Genomic DNA, 16,024 nt, shown 5'->3' with positions numbered 1-16,024 from the left:
AACTAGTAAGCGCCCAGATCTCTATTGTTCTGTTAATCTTACAATTATGCACACTACTTCAACTTTAACCTCTACGATCTATGTGAAATACGATGACACAGAAGTACGTAACGGCAGTCCCAGCACGTGTGTCCTGAAACTTAGCAGCCTATTTATGGTATATTTCCAGCTAAACTTACAACTTGTCTTTTAATATCAGTGTATTCAGTTTCAATTGACCTGACTGAAATTGACTGTTTCGTTTTAAAGTGTCCCTTTTTTCAGAGAAATTGGAATGAGCGATACTCTACCAACATGAATGCTGGCACGTTTCTCACCAAAACACTGTTTTTCGCGGGGTCATGATTGTAATTTTCTAACGAGATGATAACCATTCTTGCATATTTGTGGTATTCGCTGATTATTCCTGGCATTTCATGTCGGCAAAGCTACGTGGAACTTTGCAGTAATGGAGCTATTTAATTAATGCTTGCTTCTATTCAATACCAACGAGAAAATATTTTGCAAGTTGTACCCTTATAGCCAAATTGCTAAGAAATTGAAAACAGAGATCCCAGATTTGAGGTCAACCTGTTTGCCAACCATTCTTTCACAGCAAAATTAAATCACCGCGCATCTCACAACTTGATGATTACACTGATAGCATGTTCGGTTGCTGCACACAACGAAACATCGGTGATTCCTGGACACTGATTGGTCTACCATGGATGAAAGCCTAGTTATGTTAATAAGGCATGACAACTGATATTATATTCACCCATATTTCATTTCTTCCCAGAATTCCATAGACGAATGGTATTAGACACTGTCGTTGGTTTTCACATTAAACCTAGCACTTCAACAGACAAAGCAAGCTGACAAAGCCCTAATACTTCAAAGCATGGTAGTGTCACAGTCCATAACAAATAAACTTTGTGTACAATCATTTTAAAATCATACATTTTCTGCTTTATCACAATATCAATTAAAAGATTATGACAAATTTTGTAATTAGGCTGACAGCATACATTGTAGATCTAGATTTTTCCTGGGTTCTAAACCTCAGAAAGCATATATAGTACAACAGTAATTAATTAAAGTAAAATTTTCTTCTGTACAACTGCTCGACAAAGTGTACAAAGAGCTGGGAAAATAGTATTCATGTGTGCATGTACCTATGAATGTGATAAGGACAAAACAAAATAATACTTTCATATAATTTTTACTGAAGACAAAAGACTGACTTTTTGACAAATAAAGGTCTATTCATCACAATAAAAATTGTTTGCCTTACAAATACAATTCCCATTTTATCTGGGGTATCTATCGTCTACTTTGAAACATTTTAGCAAGGCTAGCTAGTGAAATTATTTTCAAATGTGGTTGCGAACTCAGGTTATTGACACTGTGCATGTTTTTCATGCTATATTATTTCTTGGGACACACAAAGGATATGATGGATGTGATCAAATCGTCAGAAGAAAACCCACTAAACTTCCATGGCACATGGCTATTGCAGTGCAGTGTACAGTCTCCTTTCAAAAGAAACGGCATACAGTAATTAAATTTGTATAGACCTGGGTGTTTGTTTCTCATGCTTGTTTGCCCATGCGGTTCTGTGTCTGGAGTTTTCAAATGTTGTGATTTCGGAGAATGACAAATATATACACAGACATATACATATACCAGAATGTGCATGGAAATTATTGCATTTATGAAGACGAAAGATTCCAAAGCACCAAGCTACTACTGACAGCATTATGGAAAATATTGATATTCAACTAACATCTATAAAACACTAATTTGTTTCTGATGTCCATTTTAAAAACAGAAGATGTGGACATTCATAGTATTCTAGTTTCCGTGAAGAAGGCTCTGTAATACAACTTGAAGACAGTACATCATCGTAACATGACTATCTTGAAAAAGACACGAACTCAAAGGGCCAGGGAGTGCACAGACTGTTCGTCTGCATTTCAACATCAATATTTTTCCCTGTTTTTCAATGATAATGGAAGTTGGGACAAAACTTCAATGTGCGACATACAAAATTGAACTGAGTGTCAGCCTCAAAACTGTTGGTAAACTGGTAACATTTATCTTTTTGTATCAGACTGGAGGGAATACTGTCATCGCTTTAACCTTGGCGACATCATGTCGAGCAGTACACGGACAAAGAATGACTAGCTAGAGCAAGACCCCCCTCCCCCTTTAAAGTAAAGAAAGTCTAAAAGGTACTACTGCTGGCAACGGTCAGCCACTGTTGTGCCAATGAGAAATACTTTTAATCACGCCTGACACAAAAGCAGCCCATTGAAACCGTCGTCAGCCTTTTTGAAAATGAGCACTCTCAGACAGTCGTTCACATACGTCACTGTCCAGTATATTTGATGAAACACTGAACAATTGGAATGTCAACACTTATATGAGTCAACCAGAGCTTTCTTGGTTTAAAACAGACTAATTTCACTTTCACGTCGTATCTGTTCATAATTTTGAGAATATGAAGGTGAACTCGTGTGGCATCGGTTGTTTTTCTGTATTAAAAACCCTAAAATTTGCAAGAACTCGATTTGTATGCATTAAGTCAACTGTCAAGTGACGTTTCAAATTTTCTACTACATACCACCGTTAGACCTAACTTTAATTTCAAAGAGGGATTTCAATTAGCTTAGAGCTCATTCATTAACACTTAATTTGAAGTCTTTGTACTCTGATTTAAGTAGCTACAAAGTATTCCTATCACTTTCACTGACCTTGGGTTTCAATATTGGAATTGGACAATAGCTCTGAAAAACATTATACCATTCCGATGACCGGTAGAATGATTTTGTAACCACACTGTAAACACCGCGAACGAAACCATTGAATGAGACGTGTTAAACTAAATTAAACTAAATTTTGCCGCATTCTTTTCATCTGCCACTGTTAAAATTAAAAACAGCGAAAGTACAATGGAAACCAAATTAAACTGCGAACGCTAGATAACTACGCGTGTACTCGTAAACCAAGACTGTGTATCTAAATCCCACTGTTTATCTAGTATCTGAACATATCGTGTGGATACATCGCGTTGCTGCGCTGCGATGAGAGCACATGTACACGAAAGTGTGTTCCCAGAAGTCGATCAGCGGCCCCGTCAGCTGCTCGCCCTTCTAGATTCCTGCAATGCAGGGAAGGTTTAGAATGCGTCTAAAATGTTCCCATGAAAAGCTTGCAACCTACCTCCAAGTAATCGTACGAATCGGGTATGAATGTAGAGCTGGTATTGACGTCGGCGAAACCTTGCGATATCAACACTCGCGGCCAGCCGTTAAACCATTCTGCGACCCAAGAAGCGGTGTAGTTATATGTTTCCATTTTGTTTAGCGTCCTAGATAAGTCCTTGAGACAATTCAAAAGAGAACAAAGTTCCCTTTCCGTCAAGAAAAAAACACAAGTCTGACGAAAGGAGATATTTTCCTGAACTTGTTGACTATGTCACTCACACCGCCATTTTTTGCAGTTACAACTGAATATTCTCCGCTGTACCTAGCTGGGAGCTGCAAGCTGGTGGACGGATGCTGAAGTTATTTTCGTATTCGTTTTCGTATTCGTTTTCGTATTCGTATTCGTATTCGTATTGGAGTCACTGACAAAATTTTTTATTTTTAGTCCAAATTTCGTACGTATTATATAAAAGTTCTGTCTTTACAGAACTTAAGTGCTTTTTATATGACAATATATCAATACTTCAATATTTTAGAATGTAAGTTGAAAAAGATCCAATCTTTTTAGGCCCTAGATTGAAAGATATCGTTGCTATAATTAGAGGAGAGATTTTAAAAACAAACGGCCAGTACACAGGCACTCCTTAGCTGGGTAGTCTGTTGAATAGATCGATTTTCGGTTCGATCTATCGATCTCGTAGTCGATATGCGCGCCATTGTAACCAAAATACTCACTAGGTTACAGTGGCGGGCATACTGACCACGGGATCGATAGATCGAGCCGAAAATCGATCTATTTAGCAAACTACCAAGCTATTAGCGCCTGTGGGCCAGTAGTAGTCTTTGGAGGAAAGATTTTTTAAACAAACATCATTTTCGTATTCGTATTCGTATTCGTTTTCGTATTAACTGACATCATTAGTATCGATAATGGAAATTTAGCTGACCCGCCCAATTTGACGAGTTGTAAACTTAAAAGGTAATTTTCTTGTTTTAAACTGATATCTCTGAGAAAGTGATCATCATGATGCAGGCTCAACGTTATCGCATGCCCCTAAGTCGATGACATGCTATATTTAGACTGCTGTCGCAAAGAAAATATCATCTCATATGATGTGGGAAAGCGTCATAAAAGAAAACGAGATGAATAAAATGGTATCATAGGCCTATGTCCCGATCGGTACATTTGTTTCCCTAATAAGATTAAATTAATGTGTGAGCTGTTGCCAGAGTCTTTATTTCAGTAAGGCCCATCTCTTTTCTTTCGTTGCGTTTGCGTCAACTGTCATTGCCAGAACATGTTGATCAACTTGCGTTATGATAAGATACACCAGAATGCATGGAAATTAATTTGTATCGCGAAATATCGAGAAATACCTGTATTCTATGATAAATAGACTTCAGCTAGTCTAGTAGCTGTCGCAACTGGCTCGATCGGTTTCCGTCATTTGTTACTGTGCGATCCAGTTTTAGTGTTACGCAGTTTGCCCCGCTCTACAACTCCGTTCTGCAGGTCACTCCGAAAACTTTCAGCAGTACTATTTTGGGGGACCAATTAAGCCGCTAGCCGTAGATAGCTCCTTTTTTCAACAAAAACTCTGAATAGAAATGCAGCAACTATCAACTTTCGATAGATATTTTGTAGGCAAGAGAACAAAACTCAAACGTATATGCGCATTTAATCCTAGCTGTGATATCGCAGCGGTACTTGTGGCGTGTATCGAACTCGCTCGGGTCATTGAGGTCATCGCCACAGTCCCATCCATGGTCTGTTCTCTACTACCTCCATGGTTCTACATAATTGCAGTCGCTACCCGGCAGATTTGCCATGATATTTCAACAAAGTTGCTTGCTATTTAGATCTAGCTGAAAACAAAAACCTTTATGAAACAGGATAATCCAGTCCAAGCTTGATGAAATCGATGCTTTGATCTGCTTTCCAAGGGACGATTTCCGGAAATGGTCTAGCCGGTCACATGCCACTAACGCAAATATTCATTACGCACGTGAACGCATGAAACATGTTGCAGTTACTGGTTGCTTTTTTTCCCTTGTCAGCTATATTTTGATGACATTTTATGCTGAGATTATGATTGGTTCATTTGAAATGATGTGACAGCACTAAAACTGCTTCTGATACTTGATTGGATTGTAGTAAAATTTATCATTAAATTCATGGGATATTTTGACAGATCATTCAAGATAACATCAGCAGACACATTGGCAGCGCTGTGCAGAGGAGAGAACGCGCTCAAACCTTTGAGTAACTCCGCTCAACGGCTATGCTTATTCAATGCGTATTTTGGGGTCGTGGCCTTTCAGGACAATGCTCCGTGAACACTGAGCGAATATATGTTGTATTTGATCACGTATACGGTATGGAGAAATGTCTTGAAAAAAATTCAGTCGCAATCTCATAAAATTTGCTCGCCTATGCGACTGAAAATGGTCGCTACTTTGAGCCCTGATTGAATGTAATACATGAATTATCGGTCGGTCCGGTTTTATGTATAATATTGCTCACATCTTTACTCTGAAAGATAAACTACCTATTGTCATTGATTTCTGTTACTTTCTCCCCTGTAGCAGCACGTACAACTTTGTCGTAACTTGCAATTTTGTAATTTTTGCCTTACCGCACTCCCTGAGTTTCGTAAAGTATTGTATTGTATTGTTATTATAATTTATTTCAGGTCTACGTAGAGCCATATCAAAATCAAGTAAAATACTTGAAATACAAATTGTAAATGGATATGATCATTCTAAAGTGAGTCCAAAAGGATGACCGGATATAACAATTTTCATTTTTTTATTCAGATGGTTGTCCTAGACAAGTCCCCCGTTCATCATAGCTTTCAACAGTCATCCGTTTTGCAGCGCCTCACAAAAACTTGCCCTCCCCGCAAAACAATGGTACAGTCCAGGGCAGCTCCTTTGCATCCGCTCTCACGAGTCCCATTACTTGGCACTGACCACCTGATTTCGGGGTGCATCCAGCTGCCCGGTCAAGAGACATTGGCAAGCGAAGATGCTGCCTTACCAGATCCCAACCGATTTTAAGCATTTTTTTTCAAATAAAATGAAGTGAACAAAATTCTTTAAAATCTACAAATGCAAATTTATGTAAATTTAACCAATTTGGCAGATGAAATTACGAATCAAATTATCACAATATTTAAACCTCAGTAAATATCGTATATTGCACGTTTTATACCTGAAACCTGGACTAAAAATAACAATTTCTGTCAGTGACTCCAATACGAATACGAATACGAATACGAAAACGAATACGAAAACGAATACGAAAATAACTTCAGCATCGTAGCTGGTGGAGGGTTGCAAGGACCCTTTAGGTTGGTTAAAAAAGGCAAGCTGAACGGTCAAAGGTCGTATTCTATTTTTAGTTCCTGCCGACGTTGTTGTGGGATTGCACAAGAGACGGCAATATACGTTGATAAAAACTTTAAAAAGGTGCGTTTCTTGCATTCGGGTAGCGTTGTACGTTTTGAAACTTTTGCTCAGAGAAGGTAAGTCAGGCAATTTAGAGCGACATGTGTCCGTATATTGGCATTATTTGTCACACTAGGCCGATTTCAATTCAATTTTCACGAAAACACGTCAGTACAAGGTGGGTGTGTGGGCCGTTGTGTGTACACTGGTGAGTATCCTGACTTCTGCCACGGTTTTCAGCAATTTCCGGGATATATCATGGGATTTCCCATATACATCAACGATTCGTTTATGAGCGGGTTCATAAACGATCGAGTGATCTACTTTCGAAGTGACGAATTTCAAACATCCCGAAGCCATCACGACTCGGAGTGCACACACTGACACAGTGGTGTGTTTTGAAAATCTTTTGGTGTTCGATGACACCTGTTAGTTGCCCAACACCGTACTGCCAAACATAAAATAAAACATAAAATTCTGTTGAACAGTTTAAAATGTTTAGCTTATCAAGTCTTGTCGCCTATTTATTGCTGAGACAGGGCCGTGCACCCCGGGGGGGTCACTTCCATTACTTGCCTATATGTATACGTGCCGCCCAATGGGGTGGGTATTTCAGCAACTTGGTCTAAAATGGGGGTATCAATTCCACTGTAAACCAAGGTCTAAAATGGGGTTGATTTTTGAGTGCCACACAAGAACAAATTTCAACCGTCTGTTCCCGTCTCGCTCGCAGGGTTCTGAGCTGCACTTTATAAGCATCGATATCTTTTTCTGTGGCAGGGGAACCATTAAAGAGACCCCCTGGCTTACGCCAAAGTAAATATCGACTTGGTTGTCAAACACTGTCACTGATTGGTCAGAACTCCATATATGGAAGATTTTTGCCCAATAGAAAATACCCAAACAAAGTGGCTCCTAGTATTGATCATGACAGACAGGTCAACCATGGCCACATGAAGTAGTGTTGCTTTACAGATGAACAGCGAGGTTTGTTGTGATTGCAATTTCAAAAAAACCCACTAGTCAGACTGTAACTGCAGATAATTGATAATTTGTAGAAGCTTGACCAAAATTCGGTGAGGGTGAAAGACAAAATTTCTTTCATCAAATTTTTTTGGTATTTCCTTTTGGAAATCATGGTTTGGGCCAGCAACAACATAGTCCTAAACGTGGTACAGTGGTAGGCTTTGCCGGGGCAAATACTTGCTTTTTCCGTTTTAAAAATTTTGACGCTTTGACTTTTGACCTGGGTCAAAGGTCATAAAGGTCTAAAATGGGGTCCTAAAATAACGGGATTTTAGGTCTAAAATGGGCCCTGGGTTTTATACCTGCGGCCGCACACCCCTACCACTTCTCGAACAGGTACCCCCCCCCCCGGGGCCGTGCATAAAGGGTCCCATGGTCGGTTGACCCTGAGTGTTGACATTCAAGGGTCGACGTACGACACCTGATTCTAAAACTGTATTAGTTGTCATGTCGAGTGGCAACATCGCAGCTTATAATATAAGATTTTTATTCTTCAGACACAATTGTTACACGTCACGTCATGGCTGAAGGCACCAGCAATGCAGAAGAACAAAATCAGGAAATAGAAGCGTTGCAGTCAATATACGGAGCAGAGTTTGAGCGTCTCAGAAACGGTGATGGTTGCTACAGTAACAAGATCAGAATCTTACTTACAGATACAGGTGTCTCACTGACATTCTCTCTGAAAGGTAACACTCAGTGTTCTGACTCACCTTTATCTCACGTTTACTTTAAAAGGAAAGGCTAGGTCGTAGTAGCATATGAAATAGAAAAATAATACATTGTTATGAAAGTGGGTGAACTCTGAACCAAAGTGATGGAGGATCAGTGTCTGAACGCTAGTTGAAAGATAATGTTAGCCTCTGTTTACAGTGGACATATCATGATAACTTCAACAGACAAGATTGAGATGCACTACAGTCCAAGGAAACATGCAACCACTTCCTCAACTCACTGTGGCTACAAAACTAGGGCAGGATAACTACAAGTGTAATGATTATGGATTGCTTTTACAAATGTATAGCAAACTTAGTAAATAAATTGTGCCCAAAATGTATGGATATATTTCCCAGTCTGTATGGAAGTCTAAAATGCCCATAAAGCTATGATAGTATGAAGTACCCAATGCATGAAGATCTTCAAGTACCTAACATAGCTATAGTCAGCTGATTAACAACTAGTTTTCGATTTTAGCCATGTTTTATAAAGGGCATATAATGTAAACTAAACAAAAGCAGTAAATGTTTTCAAGGAAATATTAATTTAAAATCTAAAATTTAAAATTTAAAATCTTCCCCAACTCAATGGTGTTATGTTGTACGATGTGCATAAATTGAACAAAGCTGCCTCTAGAGGGCAGTATTTCTGTCGTTGCAAGTGTCTATATTATCTTTCTGGGGTTGCTGTTTGCCAATGCAGGAAAAGAAGATGTAAATGCATGTCAGGGAAATAGAACTCAACTGAGAAATGAACAACCGTTCACATCAAATTTTAAACTCAAAATTTATTGTCTCGTATTCGTGACTCCAACTTGTGAAATAATTAAATATGTACAATATCTAAAGTTGGAAAAGTCCAAGCAACTTATTTCCCATTGGCATTATGAGCTTTTATCGTGAGTTGATTCAGTGGGAGGCTTCGATCAATGCTTCATCAGAAGTTGATCGCTGCAATGGAAGGTTGTATATGTCTGTATGATCAATGATGTTACATCGGTAAATCCATGTACTGGCAAGATAAGATAATGTACTTGTGGAACATACTTTACAATTATCAATGATTGTGAATGGAAAGGTTGCTGTTTTCTTTGTCTTAGAAACAAGACATTTGTAGGTATTTATTGTTGATGTTTTGCTCTCATCAGCCATAGACAGTCGCTGGTCATTTGTACCAATAGATTATCTAGCTTGCAAATTGGCAGATAGAAGATTTTGTATACCATTGAAAGCGATGTGAGTTATTTATGGTAATCTGATAAGGGATGTTGTCACACATTTCACACTGTTGTAATATATTTCTTTTGTCCAATGTTGAACATTAGTATGGAAATCTTATGATATATTACTGTGTTTTGCAGATACTTACCCAGACTCTCCCCCTAGAGTTGAGATTGATGCTCAGGATAAAAGTGGCATTTCAAACGATTTGATGGACGAGCTCTGTGCAGGGATCTATGAAATTGCTAAACAGAACAAAGGCACGGCGATGATATACACACTGGTGCAGCATGCCAAAGATTGGCTTGACAGCAGAAGTGAGATATTCGGTATCACCATGGCAACAGATGCCGAGGAGCGAGAGGATGCAGCAGTGTGTCGGTTTTATTTAGAAGGAAAATGCAGATTCGGGGACAGATGTCGTAACAAACACCCAGGTGGAGATGCTGAAAGCGTCCAAGAAGTGAAGGAAGAAGAGCTCAAACCCGAAAAGAAGGACAAGAAAAGAGACGTTTCTGCCAATGATGAAGAAATAGATACAAAGAAACCTCCAATGAAAACAGCTGATGATGTCATTTCAAGAATATTATGGGATAAAAGTGTTCCTGCAAAGCATTTTTCTGTTGGTTACTTGGATAGGTTCTTGGGAATCATTGAAAATTCATTCAGTGCTTTCGACTGGACCAACCATTTGGCCTCGTTGGACCACCAAGTACTGGCCATCCCGAGGCACAGAATTCATTACTTTAAGTATAAAGACGTGATTGTGTGGGACAAAAACACCAGGCTGGATAATGTCTTTGGATCAACGGGCAGTGGTGTCACGATTAGCGATGTCATCGCTAAGTATAAAAAGTTACCCGGTAACAGTAATCATGAAGATCATGACAGTGATGATGATGATGAGGGAGACAGTGACATCGACGCACAGTGTGAGGGCGCTGCAGAAGTAGAGTTTGAGGTGTCTGATCAGCCCTCTGCAGTCTCATCTGCACAAAGACATGTCCGTAAGGATCCCAACAAACCAAATTACTTCCTAGCACTGCGAATAACAGATAAGGACATCTTGGCCGCTGTGCAACAAGTACAAGAGAAGATGGTAGAAACGGAACCTAGATTAGCCTCATGCTGTATTCCACCCACCAAACTCCACCTTACCATATGTACCATGAGAATAGACTCTGAAAGCCAAATGAAGACAGCATGTGGGGTCCTTAAAGACCTAAAACACGAAATTTCCCGTCTTCTACCTCCGGCCACGCTGCTTAAATTTGATGGACTCAACGTCTTCAGAGACAGGGTTCTGTACGCTGCCCCTCAGCCAGAACCAGCACTCTTGAAATTCTACGACCACATAACATCCCTCTTCAGGGCAGCTGGAGTCAACCTAGCCGGTACTAGGGACGAGTACACACCGCACATGACCATCGTCAAATTGACAAGATCTGTTGCCAAGCAACTAAGAAACCCATGCTTAGAAGAGGCAAGTTATTATGAATACCTGGATGACTATTTCGGAACCCAAGCCATTGAATCTTTACATCTTTGTTCAATGGGCAGTGGGCAGAGACACGATGGATTCTATCAGACAGCAATGAGTCTAGATGTGTATGATGAACAGTAAATTTGTAAAAAAATACTTCATATTTACTTCATACTTTGAATTTTTTATTTTGATACAAAGCGTTTTTCACAAAATGATATAAAATGCCCTTTCCTATTCATTTCCTTGTACTTACACATTTATACAGTCATTAAGCAATAAAACAGTTTCAGAAAACAGCATGCCAGTACAATGTATCTCAGTTTACTTTCTAAACTTGACATTCACACACTCTGACAAAAGAGGGCGCTATTTAACATTCGCGGCCTGAATCTCTATAAGAATGGACTATGCCCTTTCTGTGTCAGTTTTACTTACATTTTTCAACACTTCTTTGCATGCTTTCTTCTCATCACTTTTAATTTTAAGAATGATACTACATGTATTTCTTCTATAATATTCTTAAAGAAACCGACACAAATTGAATATTGGTGCTGCTAATGAGAGAATTTGTTTCGACATTTATCCTAATAACAAAACATGTTTTAAGTTTATCATGGTTGTCCAGAATGCTCATAGGTTTGACTCCATGTGGGTCATGTGTATGTATTGATTGGAGGGTCTTAGCACACCTTTGGAAAGCATTTAGCATTCACAATAGACGTGGTTCTAGTCTTTGAGTTGTGAATGTTTGAATGGGGTGAACGCGATGATTTGTGTTCTAATTTTCACGTGAAATGCATGAGTGGGGTGAACGCTATACAAGGGAGTTTCTCCCGGTGAATCCGGCAGAAACTAACTCACTACTGCGCAGACTGAAAGGTAACGCGTTCAATCACTTGGAAAACCTGGCCGTGGCTGCCAAAGTCCAAATAGGTTTGTATGAAATAGGAGAGACAAAAGAGAAACTATAAATTACAAATGATTTTTTTAATTCACCGACTTGAACATAGTTTACATTTGCAATGAATATTTTGATAGAAAAAGGCTAATTTCGTGACGTATTTTCTGAAGATGAAATTAAATGTAAGTTATGATGTCAGGATAGCACAGCAATAATAGAACCAATTGCTGTAATGAGAATGACATCAATGTATTTGCCCCAGGCGAATGTGATACATGCACACTGCAAAGAGGCCTTCGTTAGTAGGGGTGCAGTATGTTAACATTGTTAAAGGCCATGCTGTGTTTAAAACATCCGATTAATTAAAGGCATTTAAATTATTGAGAAATATATATATCTATGTGTGTGTTAACACACACAAATGGCCTCATATTATTTGTAGATAACAAATTGCAGTGTTGCAATCTGTTTATATATGAAGGAAAGAAAGCACAGTCAATTAATAATTTTATGTACAAAGGCTGTGCCATGCAATTTATTTAGTTTCTCATAAATACCTAGTATGTGTCTGTTTTGCGAATTATTTTAATTAAGACAAACATTATTTATGAAGAAATGCACACATACATGATATGAAATACACAATAGTAGCTGTAACACGCTTGGTGCATGTGAATCAGTTAGATCTTTTTGGACCTAAATTCAATACGTCGTTTGTCTGACTAATCCTAATGCAAGATATTGGTATAAACCAAATACAAGTTTTGGTTGCATTCCTCTTTTGAAGACGGAAAATGGCTAAAGGTGTACGTCGCACTCCTATTTTGTAGACGGAAAATGGCTATTTTGTGAAACAAATGTTATACATTGAACCACAGAGAGTTTCTTGAAATTTATGTTATTTAATGTTCTTGAGAGGGCAGGGGCATGTGGCAGTTAACCCCGGCGGTAAGTCATTTCAGTAATATTTAATTTCAATTTTATATATACATGTACAAACCATGTCGTCTATTTTGTGTAAATACCTTCTGGAGACCCCATTGTTGTTATAATTATGATTATTAATAATTTATGATTATCGTTAATAAAGTCCTATTTTACACATTGTAATCTACTTACGTAAATAACCCTCTGGAAACCCATATTTAGTTCATAATCTATGCAAAAATATACACGTGACACCATAACCCATGTACGGCGAAAGTTACTACACAGTGTATTTCATTTTGTTTACGTAAGCAGATTACAATGTGTAAAACATGGTTTGTAAAAAAGCAAGATTTTATTTTTCTGTAACGTTCATATTAATAGTTTATATTCATAATTAATTTTTGATCATAACAGGAAAAATCAACATAAATAATGTCTATTTGCTAATGTCGCTAGAAGACTTTCAGAAGTGTATGTAGGTGCGTTGTGATGACCGTTAGTAGCACTGGGGTCGTGAGTATCCAAGGATCCACATCTGCTCATTAATCAACGATCCTCCACGAAGTCTTGTGACCTTGATGTCTTACCATCGGACATTATCAAGAAATCTGTCAACACCCTCACACCTTTCTTAGTTGACTTTTTTAATTGCTCGCTCCGGACAGGCATTGTCCCAACTCACTTCAAATCCGCCATTATTCGGCCACTCCTGAAAAAACCGGACCTAGACAAAAACGTGCTGAAGAACTATAGACCGGTGTCAAATCTTACATTTCTTTCAAAAGTTCTTGAAAGAATTGTTGTGCAGCAACTACATAGCCATCTTACCAAGTTTGATCTGTTCTCAAAGCGCCAAAGTGCATACCGTCCTAACCACAGCACCGAAACAGCTCTATTGAGGGTCCATAATGACATCATGCGTGCCCTTAACGATAAAATGGACGTCATTCTCATCATGTTGGATTTGTCGGCTGCGTTCGATACGATCGATCATGACATTCTATTACACAGACTGCAATCAAGATTTGGCATAACTGGCATCGTTCTGTCCTGGTTCCGATCATATCTGTCAGATCGCAATCAGTGTGTCAAAGTCGGCAATGTAACATCGTCCAGTTCGACAATGAAGTATGGTGTGCCACAGGGATCGGTACTCGGGCCAATCCTTTTCACATTATATACATCACCTCTGGAGGATATCATCGAAGGCCATGGTCTGGATTGTATGATGTACGCAGACGACACCCAAGTCTATGTTATTTGTAGGCAACCGGATGACGTACTCACCTCTCTTCATGAATGTATCGACGATGTACGTAGCTGGATGAAGTCAAATCTACTCATTCTGAACGATGACAAAACTGAAGTTGTCCATTTCTCGTCACGCTTGAAATCTGATGCGACGGGACTATCTAGCCTAAGGATCGGCGACACTGATGTCATCCCTTCAAACTCTGTACGTAACCTTGGCACGATTTTAAACAGGAATGGTGCTATGTCTGATCATATAAACCACGTTTGTAGAAATGGCTACTACTCATTATATAGAATTGGCAAGATCCGTAACCTTCTCGATCAGGACACTACCGAGACATTGATCCACGCATTTGTAACATCTCAGTTAGATTATTGTAATAGTCTCTTGTATGGAATTAACAAAGATCAGCTTCACCGTTTGCAATCTCTTCAAAATGCCGCAGCACGTTTAGTCAGCCGTTCTCGCAAATTTGATCATATTACACCTGTACTAGTTGATTTACATTGGCTGCCTGTTGAAGCACGTATTAAGTTCAAGATTATGTTAATTACTTTTAAATTGGTTAGAGGCTTTGCACCTATGTATTTGACAGAGCTGATAGAGCAATATGTTCCTACCAGAGATCTCCGTTCTGCAGACAAGTTACGTCGAACTCCACCTCGCGGAAAGTTCAGTAAAGCGTACGGCCAGAGAGCCTTTTCAGCATGTGCGCCATCGTTGTGGAATATCTTGCCTGTAGAGATTCGTACTGCAAGAAATGTTGAGTCTTTTAAACGCGGTTTGAAAACCTATCTTTTTAATCTGTATTATCAGTGATTTGTTTATGCTTTGCGGTACATTTTCTTCACCGCAGGTCTGCTCGTGTGGTGCGTTTTTTTTCCCTGACACCTGTATTTTGTAAAATCGCTTTTTTTTTGTGGTGTTCTGTACAGCGCACTGTGACGTATGTGTAGTGCGTTTTTTTAAGAATTTTTAATAATAATAATAATAATAATAATAATAATTGATCTGCAATTGTTAAAAGCAAAGCAGCCTGAAGGTTGTCCCTCTGGCTTTATATTCAGTCTATCAATTATTGTAACGGGCTTTCGTCTAGAACGTCAATAATACTGATTAAGGCTTCCGTGTATCAGTTTATTAGCTTCTTCAAACGATCTGAAGGTCATCGTTTTGGAGCACACGCTTTAGTCTTGTCAACTCCGTCAATCATCCGATAAGGGTAACAAAACTCGTTATTCCGATTCGCATATTTTCACACAATAGGTCAATCCAGAAACATTTATGTATCTGTTCTTGACTCCTTGATAAAATCCTAAGCCAGCTTAAATACGGATATAAAGGTTTTAGTATTTTTGTCCTGCGACCTTGAAAATATTCTCCGGATTTCTATTCGTAAATTTAGCTATGAGTTCAACTTATCTTTCATTACTAACAGGCAAATTCCATGTATGCGATAGGATATATGGCTAAACTTTACGTGATATGATGGCAAAGTTCAGGAGTGACTGCATTCAACTTTATGGTAACATGGTTGTTCGCACATCAAATGAACGCACCCGTTGTCATTGTATATAATTTTAACGATATTGTACTGTTGTTTAAGTCTGTAAAATATGTCATGTCTTGAAACCTGTAGAAGCAGTGTAGAATACAATATACTGCCCGGGGCAGGTTTATTTTGTGGCAAGACAGGTGCAACACAAGAGTTACAGTGCCCGACGGGCGTAAATAATTGCCAGTTATGTTTGCTGAGATCAATGGTAAGGTATTGCCGGTCATACGGTATTCGAAACATTATTATCTGGGCAAGTACCATTTTGCTCGGGCATACAACTTTCAAAGTTGCCT

At 38.8% G+C, this 16,024-nt stretch overlaps 2 protein-coding genes across 5 annotated transcripts in view; one reads left to right on the top strand and one right to left on the bottom strand.

Moving 5' to 3' along the window:
• Nucleotides 1-6,818, bottom strand: part of LOC139151799 (protein tweety homolog 2-like) — a 74,418-nt gene extending 67,600 nt beyond the window's left edge. Inside the window, exons 1-2 of one of the 4 annotated variants that reach the window (XM_070724794.1) lie at nucleotides 6,501-6,818; nucleotides 3,205-3,510 (exon numbers count right to left, since the gene is read on the bottom strand). In XM_070724794.1, coding sequence (XP_070580895.1) covers nucleotides 3,205-3,339 — 135 coding nt within the window. In that variant the 5' untranslated portion in view covers nucleotides 3,340-3,510; nucleotides 6,501-6,818. Of the gene's footprint in view, nucleotides 1-3,204; nucleotides 3,536-6,500 lie in introns of those variants that run through there. The other 3 variants (XM_070724792.1, XM_070724793.1, XM_070724791.1) reach the window with 3 other exon arrangements.
• Nucleotides 6,819-6,821: 3 nt separating this feature from the next.
• On the top strand, nucleotides 6,822-11,385 carry LOC139151801 (leukocyte receptor cluster member 9-like). The gene is made up of 3 exons (XM_070724796.1): nucleotides 6,822-6,846; nucleotides 8,162-8,353; nucleotides 9,742-11,385. The coding sequence occupies exons 2-3, from the start codon at nucleotides 8,185-8,187 to the stop codon at nucleotides 11,223-11,225; spliced, it is 1,653 nt and encodes a 550-aa protein (XP_070580897.1). The 5' UTR covers nucleotides 6,822-6,846; nucleotides 8,162-8,184; the 3' UTR covers nucleotides 11,226-11,385.
• The last annotated feature ends 4,639 nt before the right edge of the window (nucleotides 11,386-16,024 follow it).

The sequence above is a fragment of the Ptychodera flava genome, chromosome 15 (assembly GCF_041260155.1).
Source record: "Ptychodera flava strain L36383 chromosome 15, AS_Pfla_20210202, whole genome shotgun sequence".
Classification (NCBI taxonomy): Eukaryota; Metazoa; Hemichordata; class Enteropneusta; family Ptychoderidae; genus Ptychodera; species Ptychodera flava.
This window is presented reverse-complemented; position numbering and strand designations above follow the sequence as displayed.